The sequence below is a fragment of the Pavona decussata genome, unplaced genomic scaffold (genome assembly GCF_977016875.1).
Source record: "Pavona decussata unplaced genomic scaffold, jaPavDecu1.1 SCAFFOLD_83, whole genome shotgun sequence".
Taxonomy (NCBI): Eukaryota; Metazoa; Cnidaria; class Anthozoa; order Scleractinia; family Agariciidae; genus Pavona; species Pavona decussata.
Window position 1 is genome coordinate 761,004 of NW_028145501.1, and position 15,564 is coordinate 776,567.

General features: G+C 38.5%; 3 protein-coding genes across 4 annotated transcripts in view; all 3 read right to left on the bottom strand.

Annotated features, from left to right (window-relative positions):
- Window positions 1–15,564, bottom strand: part of LOC146475716 (uncharacterized) — a 67,500-nt gene that overhangs the window by 30,949 nt on the left and 20,987 nt on the right. Inside the window, exon 1 of one of the 2 annotated variants that reach the window (XM_085115414.1) lies at window positions 11,780–11,912. The exons of the other annotated variant lie outside the window; for it this stretch is intronic. Coding sequence (XP_084971540.1) covers window positions 11,780–11,842 — 63 coding nt within the window. The 5' untranslated portion in view covers window positions 11,843–11,912. Of the gene's footprint in view, window positions 1–11,779; window positions 11,913–15,564 lie in introns of those variants that run through there. 2 annotated transcript variants of the gene reach the window in all.
- On the bottom strand, window positions 1,271–2,435 carry LOC146475719 (uncharacterized). Its single transcript, XM_085115433.1, has 2 exons — window positions 1,935–2,435; window positions 1,271–1,633 (listed from the first exon to the last, which is right to left on the bottom strand). The coding sequence occupies exons 1-2, from the start codon at window positions 2,037–2,039 to the stop codon at window positions 1,430–1,432; spliced, it is 309 nt and encodes a 102-aa protein (XP_084971559.1). The 5' UTR covers window positions 2,040–2,435; the 3' UTR covers window positions 1,271–1,429.
- LOC146475720 (uncharacterized) lies at window positions 2,310–8,758 on the bottom strand. Its single transcript, XM_085115342.1, has 7 exons — window positions 8,729–8,758; window positions 7,975–8,156; window positions 6,967–7,202; window positions 5,487–5,618; window positions 4,074–4,409; window positions 3,098–3,988; window positions 2,310–2,635 (listed from the first exon to the last, which is right to left on the bottom strand). Exons 1-7 carry the CDS (start codon window positions 8,756–8,758, stop codon window positions 2,310–2,312), a joined length of 2,133 nt encoding a protein of 710 aa, XP_084971468.1.

The following is a 15,564-nucleotide window of genomic DNA, read 5'->3' on the forward strand; positions in this document are numbered from 1 at the left end:
AGTCAGTCAGTCAGTCAGTCAATCAATCAATCAATCAATCAATCAATTCATCATACAATCAGTCAATCAAGCAATCGATCAGTCAATTGATCAATCTGATTAGTTGAACCTTAAAGTGCCCATAACGGAATTTTTTTTATTTTCTCATCTGAATCTTAACATTACGCGAAGAACGTCCGCGAAAAAAATTTTCGATTTGCATGAAACGCGAATTTTTTATGAATTTTACAAATCTTTAAAATCCTATTTTATTGCGATCCACCAGCCCCGCTGATGAGAATGCCGACGGGCTCACAATAGGGCCACGTGACATGGTCTGTGACGTACATTCAGGAACTCTCGAGTCTATGCACTCACTTGACCTTCAGTAAAGTACATTCGCGGCAGAAAGAAAATTGTCAGATTCACCGGTAGGAAGGAAAAACTTAGCTCCAAATAAGTATATTCCATGGCAGAAAACTTATCTGACACGGAAAGTGAGAAAACCGCTGAAGAAAGCAGCTAGGACGAATTTGAAAGCGTCGAAGTCGAGGCGATAGATGGCGTCCACGAAACAAGTAATACGTGTGAAGATGATGATACATTCGAACCGTACGCGGACGAGCCGATAGCAGACGAAGAATGGCTAAAAAGATATCGCAAGGAACAAGAGGAGAAGCGACGACTCGAGGAAGATTTAACGAAACGCTTGGAGAATAGAGTGCGTGTTAGTGGATGGTAAAGTTCTCACCTTGCATTTTGCATACGCACTCTTCATTATCATCTGTCAAAACTATGGCCAAGTTCTCACATACATTCGAACGACTTATTTTCCATGTAGATGTAGGAATCCTGTGCATGCTTATTCCATTCGCTTCGTCTTTGATGTTTCCACATCTCGCTGCAACACATCTTTCCGGCATTTTCGAGAAACGTGCAGAAATGCTGCGACTTGTTTTCAGTGAGATCCAGAGAAAGGCTGAAGTCACGTGTTCCTGAATCTACGTCACAGCTCTTGCTAAACCGAGAGGAGACTAATGCGAATGGTGGGCCAAAATGGCGGCAAATTTGAACGTCTTATAAAATTCATAAAAAAGTCGCGTTTTATGCAAATCGAAAAATTTTTTCACTGAAGTTCTTAAGGTGGTGTTTAGATTCAGATAAAAAAATAAAAAAAATTCCGATATGGGCACTTTAAGTGAAAGAGTCAGTCTGTTACAGTTGATCGAAACAGCTAGTCAGCTGGGACTGATTGACAACAAATGTTTGGTTTATCAACAGAGTTGATAAGGTAATTTGGCCACCGTACAGAGATTCGAGTGCTGACGTTTTGAGCGTCAGCCTTTTATCAGAGCGAATCCATCCCTCTGACGAAGGGCTAGCCCTCTAGTAAACTGAAGAGCTCAGACCAAACAAACAAAGAAACAACATGTGAGTAAGTATGACTTTTTTAATGACAACTTACGCGAGTTGCTTGTTGAGTTTCTTTGATCGGTGTGGAGACAATAACTTCTTGTTCATCGCCATCTTGGCAATCCTGTTTGACTCCAAATGCTGCATGAAACTGAGGGACGCTCTCACCAGCCAAAGAGAATACAAACGTACAACAGGGCATGCGCTCAATACCTTCCCATATGTGTTGGAAATAGATTTTCTGAGGATCAACAATTTGCGCAGTTAAAATTTTACAGTCGTTGCCTTACATTTAGAACTTGCTGGAAGTAATGATCAGACCATTCCCGGACCGAATTAGGGTAATTACCAAATCACAGGCAAATACTAAACTTTGACATAAAGATTTCCAAACACCAAAACCTTCACGTACTATATTACTATCTAAGAATAAATGAAATGATGAATAAGAAAGAAAACTAGAAGAATTAGGAAAGAGAAGGAAAGTCAAGGCAAATATGGGAAGAAAAAGAAAGGTTTATTGGAACGGTCACTGTGCATACCTTTTGGTCTTCACACATTTTTGTCCACCCGGGGTGATAGTTTGTAAGCTTCACCAAAACATCACTTCCTCCATCCCTCAAATGAAATGGCTTCGGTGCATCCATCGTAATACCTCTTAATTTCTCCTGTTCTTGATTGTGTAAACACTGGAAGGGAAGTACGTAATCGCCTGAATAAAGGTTTCAAGGTGCAACCAAGATTTTCGAGTGTAATATAACTGAGAAATAGCGCACAATGATGCTTTTGTAAGAGTATTTGCTTCTTGGATATCCAATTCATTTCATGTTTTATTTAAGCTACATTTCGAGGTTTGAAATAGTGTTACAAATGAATTAAAAAGAAATCCAAGCCTGTTTGCTATTCAGCAATTCTTTTTATTTCATTACATTATTTTCAGAAAATGTTCCAAACCCACAGACCTCTAAATGTGCTGGAGTATCGCCAACACAATACACCCTCACGACACAGTTTCCACTAGCCTCGGGCGGGGTCACATACGCTACAATCCGCACTGCTTTCATTGCATGCTCTCTGGAAGCTGGCTCTCCGGTCACAGTAAATCCAGTGAAATGATCCACCATAATGTGGACCATTGTTGGTTCCACCATAGCTAAATGTGGCTCAGTCCCATCCTGTTTGTTGACGTCAATCAACTCCTTCCAGTTGGCTGACCTCTCCGGGTCACTCTCATTGCACTGGACTATGGAAGAAAAAGCAAGAACCGAGAAAAATGGTGAATATTAAATGCCTTTGAACAGTCCTTGTGTGTATTTCTTAGTTATTAAGGATCGAGGGAAGTGAAACAAGCAAGTACAAAAGCCGTGTAGACTGAATAGACGGTCTGAATGTGGGTTCTGGAATCTCAGAATCAATCTTTTTTTCTAATGTGTAATGACAATGAATAACCATTCTGATCTTGTGAAAGAAACGTAGTGTCATGTTTTTAAGCCTGGTGAATAAACGATAGATGAATTTTTCCAGTCAGTGAGACAAGCATACTTGGTAAAAGATCTTGGTTCTCTGAGATGGGATTACAAAATTGTGTATCAACGGCATACAAGATTCAGTTGTTGTGTGGTCAAACGTAAAGCCTCTTTACCAAGAAGAGATCATCAACTACAAAACTTTCTTGCGTTTTCTAACGTATCACAATTTTCCCCACCTTTTAAATTCCAAGACCTATCTCCAAGAAGAGCACAATGCGGCAAACTGAGAATCACGTGACGGTTAAACACGAGGCCATTAGGACCACACATCACCACTGGGCTCAACAGGGGCTCCTTGACAGTAACTTTTGGATGTTCCTTTTCTTGGTTCATGATAGCTATATATATTCCTTCAGTGCGACCTTCCGGAATAGCCTGCGGTGGTATAGTGAGACTCACGCCTGTGTCACCGATAGTTAATTTCCCTCCTTTGTGATCCACGAATCCGCACGCGACCATTTTGGGATCTGCATTTACTGGGAGGTTTGAGATATTCCATATCATTCGAGAGACATCTGAAGCTGCTGAATGGTTGCTCCCAGTGGAGCGTGTCTCCTCATGCTCCCATTCTATGCTCTGTTCGAATATACTTTCAGCTTCGGCATCGATCATTGTCTTGGAAGGTTCTTTGAGCGGTGACAAGACATCAAAATTTTGATCTTCTGCTGGTACAGTGAGACTAACTTCTGTGTCAGGGCTACTTAATTTCCCTTCATTGTGATCCACCAATCTGCAAGGTTCTTTGAGCGGTGACAAGACATCAAAATTTTGATCTTCTGCTGGTATAGTGAGACTAACTTCTGTGTCAGGGCTGCCTAATTTCCCTTCATTGTGATCCACCAATCTGCAAGGTTCTTTGAGCGGTGACAAGACATCAAAATTTTGATCTTCTGCTGGTACAGTGAGACTAACTTCTGTGTCAGGGCTGCTTAATTTCCCTTCATTGTGATCCACCAATCTGCAAGGTTCTTTGAGTGTTGACGAGACATTAAAATTTTGATCTTCTGCTGGTACAGTGAGACTAACTTCTGTGTCAGGGCTGCTTAATTTCCCTTCGTTGTGATCCACTAATCTGAAAGGTTTTTTGAGCAGTGGCAAGATTAAAATGTTGATCTTCTGATGGCATAGTGAGACTGACTTCTGTGTCATGACTGCTAAATTTCCCTCGGTTGTGATCCACCAATCTGCGCGCGGCTATCTCGGGATCTACATTCTTTGGAAGGTTTGAGATATTCCTCGTCATGCGCGAAATATCAGTTGAAGCTGATAAATTGCTTTTGCTGGTTGTAAAATCTGTCATTTCGATTCCCCCTTTGTTCGTCCGATCTGGGATACTTTCAGCTGCAACGTGCATGGTGCTACGAGGTTCTTTATGGCTTTGCAAGAAATCAGATTCCTCCTGAAATTTCAGCGATGAAGCCATTACCTTTCGAGAAGATATTGGAGCAGGTTCTGAGTAGGATGACCGAAAGGTGGTTGTCTTTTGTCCTGTTAAATTTAGAATATATTGTTACTCAGTACACGACTTTACTTAGAATAGTGTTTCAAGAAGAGAAAATATTGAACGACGATGGAATCAGTTGAGTCTGGGTAAAATTGCACGTATGTACTCATTTTAGCTCAACTTAACATTTACCGGTGCTCGAACAACAACAGCAACCATGATAATGCTAACAATACTTTTACTCTATTATGAAGAAAAGCAACGTTATGTTTTAAGCCTTGTGAATAAATGATATATGTCTTTTTCAGTCAGTAACACAGGCATACTTGGAAAAAGAAAATCTCCCAACAGGCGTTGAAACTTATTAATGACCTTCCGATTTCTAGTTTGGATGCTTTTCGGATGGTTATGGGTTCGAGACCTGTTGGGAGAACTGTCGGATATTTGTTCTGAGTTTGACTGTGACACTGACTAGAAAAATACGTCTATCAATATAATACTATTGATGATAGTAACGATGATGTTGATAAAAGCAGTGATAATGACAACAATCACAAGGATTGCGATAATGATAACACACACGAAAATTTTAGAAGCGCAAGTAGTAAATTGGATATGGGACTCTGTGTTGGCTCGTTTCATTAAATGTGACTGAGCGACTGACTGATAATTTGTTTGATAACAGTGCTGTGACAGAGGAAACATTCCAGGCTGCTCACAGGGTCCTAGTTTTTCTGGGTATTTGCGCCATTTACAAGTCCGACTAAGCTCACTGAGTACCACGTTGAAACATATTTCGAGCAAAGCCTGGAGAGCGCACAATACTTGCTGAGGATGGAGTGACATATGCACTCTTCTCAATTTCATCAAGTGGCCAGAATGGATGAACACATCTACTGGTTATACCTTTTGAGGCACATTTCTGTTTGAGATAATTTAAATGGTCTTTGACGCAGGCAGTACAAAAATTGTGTACCGGTACACAAACTAAGTTAGAAAAAGTAATTTATTTTAAAGATAAGAGATGTGTCCTCAGATGTATAGATATATGCCATAAGTCGGTACTTTAAGTCAATGACCCTGAACGAGGCTTCCCTTCAGCGTCTGAAGTCTAGACTCACCTTCCACGTGTTTTGCCATTTTATAAGGTTTTCGTCCCTTTATACTCCATATTGTGCATAACCAAGCAACAAAAATAAAGCCTACCGCTATCCCCAACAAAACGCAGAGCAGCGTAAGCTTTTCACAACGTCCTGGAGAAGAAGAAAGAAGAAGAAAATATTGAATTAATATCTTTTCTGCTTATTAGAAGAAAGCTAGGAATCAAGAACTCGATCACCCTACCGTCTTTTGTGATTGAACATCAGTTGATTGTTATGTATAAACTTAAAGTCGTACGTTTTAACCTCCTTTAACCCGATTTATCCTGGGCGTTTTTTAGTTCCTAACAATAGAGGATGGCTGATCTTTAACTCTGGTTTCGATGCACTGTAAAATATTGAGTTTTTCTAGAGATGATGAGTGCTTAGCCTAAGCAAGTAGATATAAACAGGGATCATTTCCAGACTAGCCTGCGCAGTATGCGTAATCGGAGGGGTCCCCTTTCTACTCTCACTTTTTCTCGCCCCCTTCACCCTCCCCGATTACGCTAATGCTACGCAGGATCTTCCGAACGGGCTAGGTGAAGTTGGTCTGTAATTTAATCACCACTGAGGCCAAGGACTTGGTTAACAATCTTGGGAAATGGGGTATAATCTTTTCAGTTCAAATTTTTTCTCAAAACCCAGGTCTTCAATTAAATTTGCCAGCAGGATAAATGTGAATCTTTGGTTTAAAGGTTGTATTGATTTGTTTTAAGGCTTTTTTAGCGAGATTTTGAGAACATTTGTGCTTTCCCGCGAGGTAATGGAAGAGGTCGTGTTTTTCATTTTGCAGATGTGTATTTCATGTCTAATTCCAAAGCAAAGTACATTATTTAGCTTCTTTTTCACACCTTTCCTTGACTTTGTAATCTCAAAATAAGCCACAGTTAAGGGGTCTCTTTATTGGGTAGCAGAGGCTTTCAATTTAGAAAGTCTCACTCTTGAATTTTCTTGGGTACTCCTTTTTTATAAATTCAGGCAGATCTATAATCTGCAAAATTTATCACCCATGAAAATAGGCTGTTGCACTCAATGTTATTTTAGGTAGTGGTGAGCTATTGTATAAACACAGATGAATGTACAAGTCTACAACGTAGAAAACTTTTGAAATCGATATCCAATGTTACAAAGGTTGAACATTTATCTGCATTGGGGATGGTGCTAGAACATCCGTCGGATTCGATGTGGATTTTTCTTATCCTATTTAGTTCAGACGTTAGCTCACGTAAACCCAGGCTCGGCAAAAGTGTCAAGTCTCATAAGCATTCCATCTGTGATTTGCACTTTGAGGGAAAAAATATCCCCCACGGGCTCCAGAATACGATTTAAAGGCGACCAATAAGCCTTACTCAACTCTGAAATTGTACTTTCCAATTAATGATTAATATTCTTAGTTTATAACTCGCGAAACGGCAGAAAATGATGTATATTTAAGTCTAAGAAAAATGTAGAGACTTGCCTAAGGAATCGGTTTGTATTTCGCCCTTTATAGTTTCGCACTTTACAGTGCATTTCCTGGTCTCTTGGTCATCAATGCCACAGGGTGATGAACACTCTAAGCATGCACCGTTGGGTCCAATATCAGGTCGAAGAAAGCTTCCGTCAGCACAACCTTGGCATAAGGCTGGAGAAGTAATTGTACAATTTTTAACTGTTTTGGATTTCCCCCACGGACAGTTCGAATTTACGTCACACCTGGAACAAAATAGCAAAACTCATTATGTCTATGTCTAATTTTTTCTTTGCTTTTTCTTTATTCGAACTAATCACACAGAACAAACATTGATACTATAATGCTTATAGTGCAGTGAAAGTACCTGGCGCGTTCCGCGTATTAATCCGGGAATAACCTTTTAATGATCTCGAACAAACGGCATTATTCGTTTCAAACTTGCAACGTTGAATTGATTATTGTAATCTTTTGAATTTAGCCGCGTTTGAAATCGCGAGTCTTGATTGTATCAAATCAAGCGGTATACACGCGCGAAGTTTCATTGGGGCCATTTTAATTCAGCAACTATAATAGCTATCCCTTCGTCTGCCTTTTCTACATGATAGCTCATGATATTTCATTTGTTGTAAACCTTTATTATATAAATTTACAATCTCTCCTCGTACAGGGATAGAAAACGCTTTAAGCAGCCATCACTGTTGAACGCTTCCACTTCCATATTAGGGTCTATTGTCATGTAATCCAATCAACATTCGAGATTTCAAATTAGGCTACGGTTGAAAGACTCTATTCCGGAATCGGAATAGGAATACATACCTCCCAAGAGAGGTTTTTGGAGTTATTGGAATACAAAATGGCTCTTAAATTATCGTGTATCGCCGAAATCTGACAGATATTCCGCTTAACAACGCCGGAATACGGTCAGTCGAATGCGACCCAGATTGCAGCACTGAATTCCATGCGCTTACAGGACTGACGAAGGTTCTGCAACAGATGGATAAAGAGGGAACTTACATAATGCATGGCTCCATGCCTGTTGTGTTTGAATAGTCATAGCCTGGTGTACACGGCTGACATTCGGTATCTCTCTCAGCTGCACATGGAGTTCTGACACCATATCCCACAGGACACCCGGAACAAGGAGAACATGATTTACCGTTCCAGTACTGACCCCTTGAGCAGCAAATTGAGGCAAGCTATAGGGATAAAAAAATCAAATTAATGGGTTTTATTTCAGTGTCCAGATCAACCAACTGTAAAAAGGCGAACATTGCAATTGCATAGCAAATTTAGTGGATTAATAAAATACATCATGTGCGTACCACACGCGTTGTCTCATTTTCCCCGGTTTGCAGTGTATATGAACCGGTAAAGACTTGGCGTGCGTGGAGACGTATTATTTAATCAACAGTAAGGAAGACCTTGGAAGGGAGATAACTGAAAGGCGAATGCTCTCTAGAACATGCTTGCGAAAAAAAAACAAAAAAACAACAACAACAATTGGAAAAGAAAAACACGAAAATGATATAAAATCATGAACTAGCCTGCGCATGCGCCCGAGAAGCTTATCACAAGCTAAAAATGAACTTACAGTAAGAAACTTAATTTCTGCACATTAAAAACACAAATTTTACGATTTCTGAAAAACCTGATGTCAAAAATCTGTTGCCATGATAACATCAATTTCAGGGAACTGACCTACCATACTAAATTGTTTGCAGATGAACTTAAAAAAAAGTAGCTCAAATAACTGCAAGGCTGATCTGACTGCGTAGAAAACTGAACTCGACAGAGACATTATACAGTCCAAACCGAGAATCAATAAATGTAACCGCGTGGACAGCTGTTTCGAGCTGGTTGGCTCTCGTCAGGACTAACCAACGCGAATCAGTGGTCTACCAAATGCAAGTGGTAATGATTCCTGATTGGCCTAAATACAGACGTTTGCCCACGTCATAGCGCGTGACTGCGAACAATGAACTGTCTGAAATATAGTGTCGCTGTCGTAAGTGTAAAAAGTACAGCATATCGGATTAAAAAAGATCTACGGTCCACGAATAAAATGTAAGAAACCAGAAATGCTACATGTATACGCAGTTGTTTAACTGAAGCCCGATTAAGCTAATCCTGGGTTAATGTGAACTTGAATTCGATTTTAATTGCTAATTAATGAAAAATCTTCAAAAAGATTTTTGTTCCTCAGTTTTACTGTAGACTCTTGCTTTACTGGTAAGCTAAAAGTGGCTTCTAAAAACATTTTTAATAAGTGACGGGAAAACCTCGGTTAATTTTAGGGATTCGCGTTAATCAGATTTCAAACGACCGGGCACGGAACTCCGTGGCTCATGTTGTTTTCTAAGACATCCGCTCATTTTAAGCGATACAAGTTTATAACAGTTTAGTGTTCCTGCGTTGTCACACAAAAAAGCCACACAAATATGTCCTCAAGACCAGAGAAAAAAAATTCTCCTGCAGTCGGATTCTTGCTGCCCGATTCCAAATTTAAAAAGAGAAAGAACAATTTGTCGTCGTTTGTCTACGTCCTCCTTCAAAAGTGAAATTAGGAAACTTCACGTAGTAGTCCACATTAAAGAAAAGGCAAAAACATGTACTACCTAAGAGTTTGATCCAGGTGCAAAGTTATTGTTTTACTTACTAAATCTACCAGGTTTTTTTGATGTTCTCGTTGCATCTTAAACTCCAAAATCATTCTTTTTTTGAGTGACGAGGGTGAAGGGGGGGGGGGGGGGGTAGTTTTGTTTCACCATTTTGCTAAGCCCCCTCAGTTGTTTTAGTCTTGCTACGGGCCTGTCATGGTGCAGCTTTCAAGTGAATATGGTTTACACTATAGTTCTATTTACGTCGTCAGGGTAAATTAATTTTTTTTAACATAAACACTATTAATATGCGAAAAGTAGGTGCTTCCTGCCCTTAATCCCCTACAATTTTCTAAGGGGAATTTTTACCTCGAACGTTCGCGATGTTGGAAATTTAAGGCCTATTGTTTTCGGATTGATGAAAATTTGGTTTTGGGTATCGGAGAAAGGTCAGCTAAGATTTTCGGAAAGCTTAAGGAAATAAGACCTAAGGTTTTCGAGAAATGGACAAAAATGCCCTCGTAATTTCGACTGAAAAGACTCAAGTTCCCCTAGAATAACCGAACAGATAAAAATATTATAGCGCGGCCTGAAATGAACCTACAGAGCTTTAAAGGCACTCCAGATAGCCTAAAATAGCGTTTCAAAGGATTTGAAAGAAAACTGTCGTTTGGTGCCCCTGAGGGTTCTACGAATAAAACAATGCTTAATGAAACAAGGTTCTATTTACTGTTGAAAAATTTTGTAAAACTTAGAATGTCTTAAGATTTAGATTGCGATAGAGAAAGTTAAATCGCTATATCATTTTAAGTGAATAACTAAAACTAAGTTTGTATCGATAAATTTTTAGTTTAAGGTTGAAGAAATAAGTAAAATCTAGCTGCAAATAGTAGAGCTAATAAAAAGGAACTCAAAAGGTGTCAAATTGCGCGAGTGAACCAAAATTTTACCCTGAAATCTCATGAAATTGTTACGGGACGGATTAATTTGTAAAATGCACAGACATAAAGATTGGCGTTCAGTTTGTTTTATTCTTGTCTAGAGTGAACTTCTCAAGGTACAGCTTTCTTTTGTGAATGAGGTTTACAAGATAGTTTTATTTAAAGATTAAATTACTTGGCTTTTTTAAAACATAAACACTATTCAAATGCGAAAAGTAAGTATTTTCAGCTTCTCAGGGTTCCATGAACAAAAGAATAATGAATAAAACAATGTTGTATTTACTGATGAGAAACTCTGTAGAACTTAGAATTCCCGGCTTAAGGTCTGATTTGCGATAGAGACAATGAAATCGCTAGATCAAAAGTGAATAACTCAAACTAGGTTTGTATCGAAAAAGCTTTTAGAGGTGTTGTTTCCCTTAATTGAAAAGTTAAATTGCAAAATTAGTGCTAAGGACTCAATTAGTATATGTTTCGAAGAGCTAAACTGTACGACCATTATAATTTTCGAATTCAAAATAAGATAATAGGTGAACAAATATTGAAGCCAGAATGGAATACAAGAAAGTGAATAAATATTTAAGCTTGCAGTGAGGAGTGAATACAGCTATTTCAATTAATGTTGTCGGATTAAAATCAAGCTAAAAGACAAGACCGCAATGTTTTGTGGGATTATTTTTATGAGTAATTTCATCAAAATCATCCCTACACGTGCAGGTCATTGTACTGCTGATTACAACCTATTTTTCCTCCAGGCATGACTGATTTTGATGAATTTATTCATAAAATCCCACGTAAACTTTCGGTCTTGTCTTTTAGCTTCATTCTTTGAACCGACAAGGTTGGTTGAAATGACTGTATAATAGAGTGAATAAAGCTAAATGTTATCGTACTTTTTGAACTGAACAAGTTTTAGAATTTCTAGGGATAACCTAAAATATATGTTTACTCGTAAAATGCCTCAAGAAATCTGGAGACTAAAATGTAACCATAAAACTAAACGTAACTGCATGCCTCAAGCCAAGAGTTGACACAAGTTACCCAACTAAACGACGTGCGAAATCGATGACGTATCTAGTGCTGGCTTTCGTAATTGGCACAGTCATAATGTTTAATCAATAAAACTGTTTTAGATACGATCGCTATATGGTTTTACTGACTTGCAGGGTTTGCAATACTACTAAATATTCGGAATCCTCTGCGACAAACGTGAGTAAGTAGTGAGATGTTATCGCATGAGTGGGTGTGTCGAAGGTATGCCGTTTCGTAGTATCTACTTACCGACCATGAAACAAGTGAAGTAAACACTGGAAGTAGACTTAGGACTTGAAACTTTACAAACATCGTGGAAATAAATGTATATTTGATATACTCAATCGCAGAAATTGGGAGCAAAACTGGTCAGGCTGACAACTGAAAACGAATTACTTATCACATCTCTTTTAAGAACTAATCCAGGGAATGCTGGAATACGGGTTTGTCCCTCTTTTCCTTTTGTTTTCGGTGACAGTAGTCAAAGACCGTAAATTGTGAGATAAAAAAAGTTATTCGCTGATTCCTGTTCGCCTAATTTCTTGTACCTTAACTTCTCCGTCTTACCGTTTCTTTAACCAACGATTAAAATGAGTAAGTTACTAAGCTGAGAAATTTTTACTCTTTTTTTTCAAAGCTATTTCATCATCTTGTTTCCCATACCGACGACCGTTGTTTTGACTACAGGTGTGCATGCAGGTGTTAACGGAATTATGCATTTCCACTTCATCAAAAGACATCCGTGAGCCAATAGCAAATGTCGGGGTCCCAAATGCCTGAATTGAATGAAAATGATTCTTTCAAGCAATGTGCCATCACATCGAAGCCAAAAAAAAAAAAAAAAGAAAAAAAGAAAGACAGAGAAAACGTAAAATGTCTCAAGAAATCGAGAGACTGAAATGTAACCATAAGATCAAACGTAACTGCATGCCTTAAGCCAAGAGTTGATGTAAATTACCCAACTAAACGACGTGTGATGTCGTATCTAGTGCTTGCTTTCATAATAGGATCATTCATAATGTCTAATCAGTAAAACTGTTAAATATGCGATCGCAGTATGGTTTTACTGACTTGTAGGGTTTGCAATACCACTAAATATTCGGTATCCTAGGCGACAAACGTGAGTAAGTAGAGGGGTAGGAGTTGGTCTGTCGTGGGTATGTTATTTTGCAGTATCTACTTACCGACCATGAAACAAGTGAAGTAAACACTTGAAGTAGACTTAGGACTTGAAACTTTACAGACATCGTGGAAATAAACGTATATTTGATATACTCAATCGCAAAGGTTGGGAAGAAAACTGCTGCTGACAACTGGAAAAGAATTGCTTATCATGCACACCGTTTTCAAGAATTTGAATCACGAGGAATGCAGGGATACGGGTCTTTCCCTCTTTAATTTGTCTTCTTGGTGATTTCTGTGATTTTAGTAATTTTGCGTCTCAAAAGTTGTTGTCTTAATAGCGAAATATCTGACTGCGAATGAAATAGTTTTATCAGCGCCTCGCAGAGTTGATTGTATCGGTTCTGCCTGTTAATTAAATGTGGTGATGCGGAGAACCAAGCATTCGCGTTACCAGTCAACAAATTAAAGCAGTAGTACTTCCGCCTTTTGCGAATTTGTTAGTTTGTAAAACATAGTTGCCTGATCTAGCTGTCTCAAAAACTCTATAGTATCTTCACTTGTATCTCCCGAGAATTTCGGTAAAAAATGTTGTTAACATACAGGCAAAAGAAAAAGTCTGATGCAATCTGTGTTTATTTAATTTGTGTCAGTGTTTGAAAAGTTCGGTTCCTCGTTATTAATTTTTTATAATAAAGTTTCGATATAACACGCGCGCTGATTGGTTGAAACAGTATACAGATGCACGGAGTACAGATGCACGGAGCAACGGTGTCACGCCATCAGCCCGTTTGTAAAATTCCTGAACTTCTTTCGCGGTTTCATTCATTTATTTATTTATTTATTTATTTATTTATATATTCATTATTATTATTATTATTGTTATTATTATTTTTCTATCCAGACGTCTTTTAAAACCTAGAAAACGAAAATGAACTCTTAGCTTCAATCGACATAGACCATCCTGTGCGCATACAAGGTAAAAAAAAAAAAACAATTCAAGTAACACGGTGATTGAAAGTAAAGTTTCCGAGGAAGATAGCGACTAAAAGACAGAGCGAAGTAGAAATATAAACAAACAGAGATTTGCAAACATGTCAACCGCCGAAATTGACGAAATTATTTCGAAGGCAGAGACGAAAAACACCTAAAATAACATAAAATAGACCGGGTCAAGTTTTAGAACAAAAGATGTAAAAATGTCACAAGCTCAAAGAAAAGTGTTAAAAGATCCCGTAAACCAGGCGTTAGCTATATTCTCGTACAAAAAGATCAAAAAAGAATTAAGAAAACTGAAATTTATTTAGCTAGCGAATACACAAATATATAAGCTTACAAGATCCTTACATTTTCGGTGCAAGTTCTATATATCACGCCGCATCATGGCCACCTCCGCTCACCGCAGTGAAGCAAGCCTCAGAAATTACCGATCGCCCTTCGAGTGAAAAACTAACAGCTTGTTCAGATATCCTCTCTGGAGCATTGATTGGGATGCCACAGCAGTCACAGCAGCTGCCCTTTCCCATAACGTTGTCAGCAGTTCCAGCAATCCTCTTGCTCCTGTGAATTCGACTGTTGTTCATTCACAAAACACAGCGCAGCGGTTGGTTTATTTCCGGCCGAAAGCTATAAGCAGTTTGTTTTCGAATTGCTATGTTACAACGGTTACTAATAACACGCGACCTATCGCCTTCAAAAGAGTAGAATAAAGTTGCTTTTTCGTGGACGCCGAACCAAAGAAAAGCCTTTGAAATTATATTTTGAATTCTGATAAGATTCCAAGGTATAAACCCGGAAAGAAACTAAGAATTTTACCTCGCTAGAGAAGGTAAACTTCATTTAAATTGATTTCCGGGCCAGATCAAGCGAAAATAAAAGGTATTTTTAATTGAAAATTTTCATTTCCACTGCATGTGATAAATTGTTCACTTGCACGCATCGCTGATTTTGCAAAATTATCATGTGTAGCGATTTGAAATGTTTCATAAAAAAATACGGCTTCACCTAAATGATGCCCATTCTTTTAGATAAACTAGCTTAGAAATCAACTTTCATAAAGTTTTCCATCTGCTAGCAATAAAATTGTCAATTTCTTGGTTCTAGTGCCTTGAATTGTTGTCAGAATTGAAAATAATTTCAACGGTTTTTCTTTGATTGACGTCCACCAAAATGCAACTTTATCGGAGTCTTTTGAAGGCGATAGGTCGCGTGCTATTGGTAACCGCTGTAAAGACGTCTAGATTTTCATGAGCCACAAATTCACCAGATTTCAATGAACATCTTACTTTTCCATCCTGGTTTTTAAATGGGTAAACTGAAGAAGCGGTGACACTACCGGCGTTACATTCGAACTGAGCAAAGTTTGTAAACTTTGATGCCTTGTTTTGACATGTCTGACAGCTTTTGTGTTGTTCAACCAATCAAATCATTTAAAACATTCTACACAAGGATTGTGATTGGCTTATTTTAACGTGCTTTATCAGAGTACAGATGCACGCTGACGGCACATCTGTTCTCGGAAAATGAAGTTTGTTTTGAAAATGAGGGTGAATGCGTGGGGAAATAAAAAAATTCTTTATCATAAAACAAATGAAGAAGCCTCGACTGTGCTCTGTTCTGTTGTAAAGCACTTAGAAAGCGGCTAGAGCACTCAAGAAGTAGGGAGAAACACTCGACTTCGTCTCGTATTTCCACTTCTACACTTCTTTTGTGCTCTAGCCGCTTCTTGCGTGCTTTACAACAGAACAGAGCACAGTCGAGGCTTCTTTATTTGATAAATAAGGTGAAGTAGTCGTCACTTTCTCGAAAAACCGCCGACTGAGTTTTGTAGAAATCATTCAAGCGATATTTTTTTGTTCTTATTTTTGGCATAATATGATGAAACTGCGGAAAGCAATTGCGTAAGGACTGGT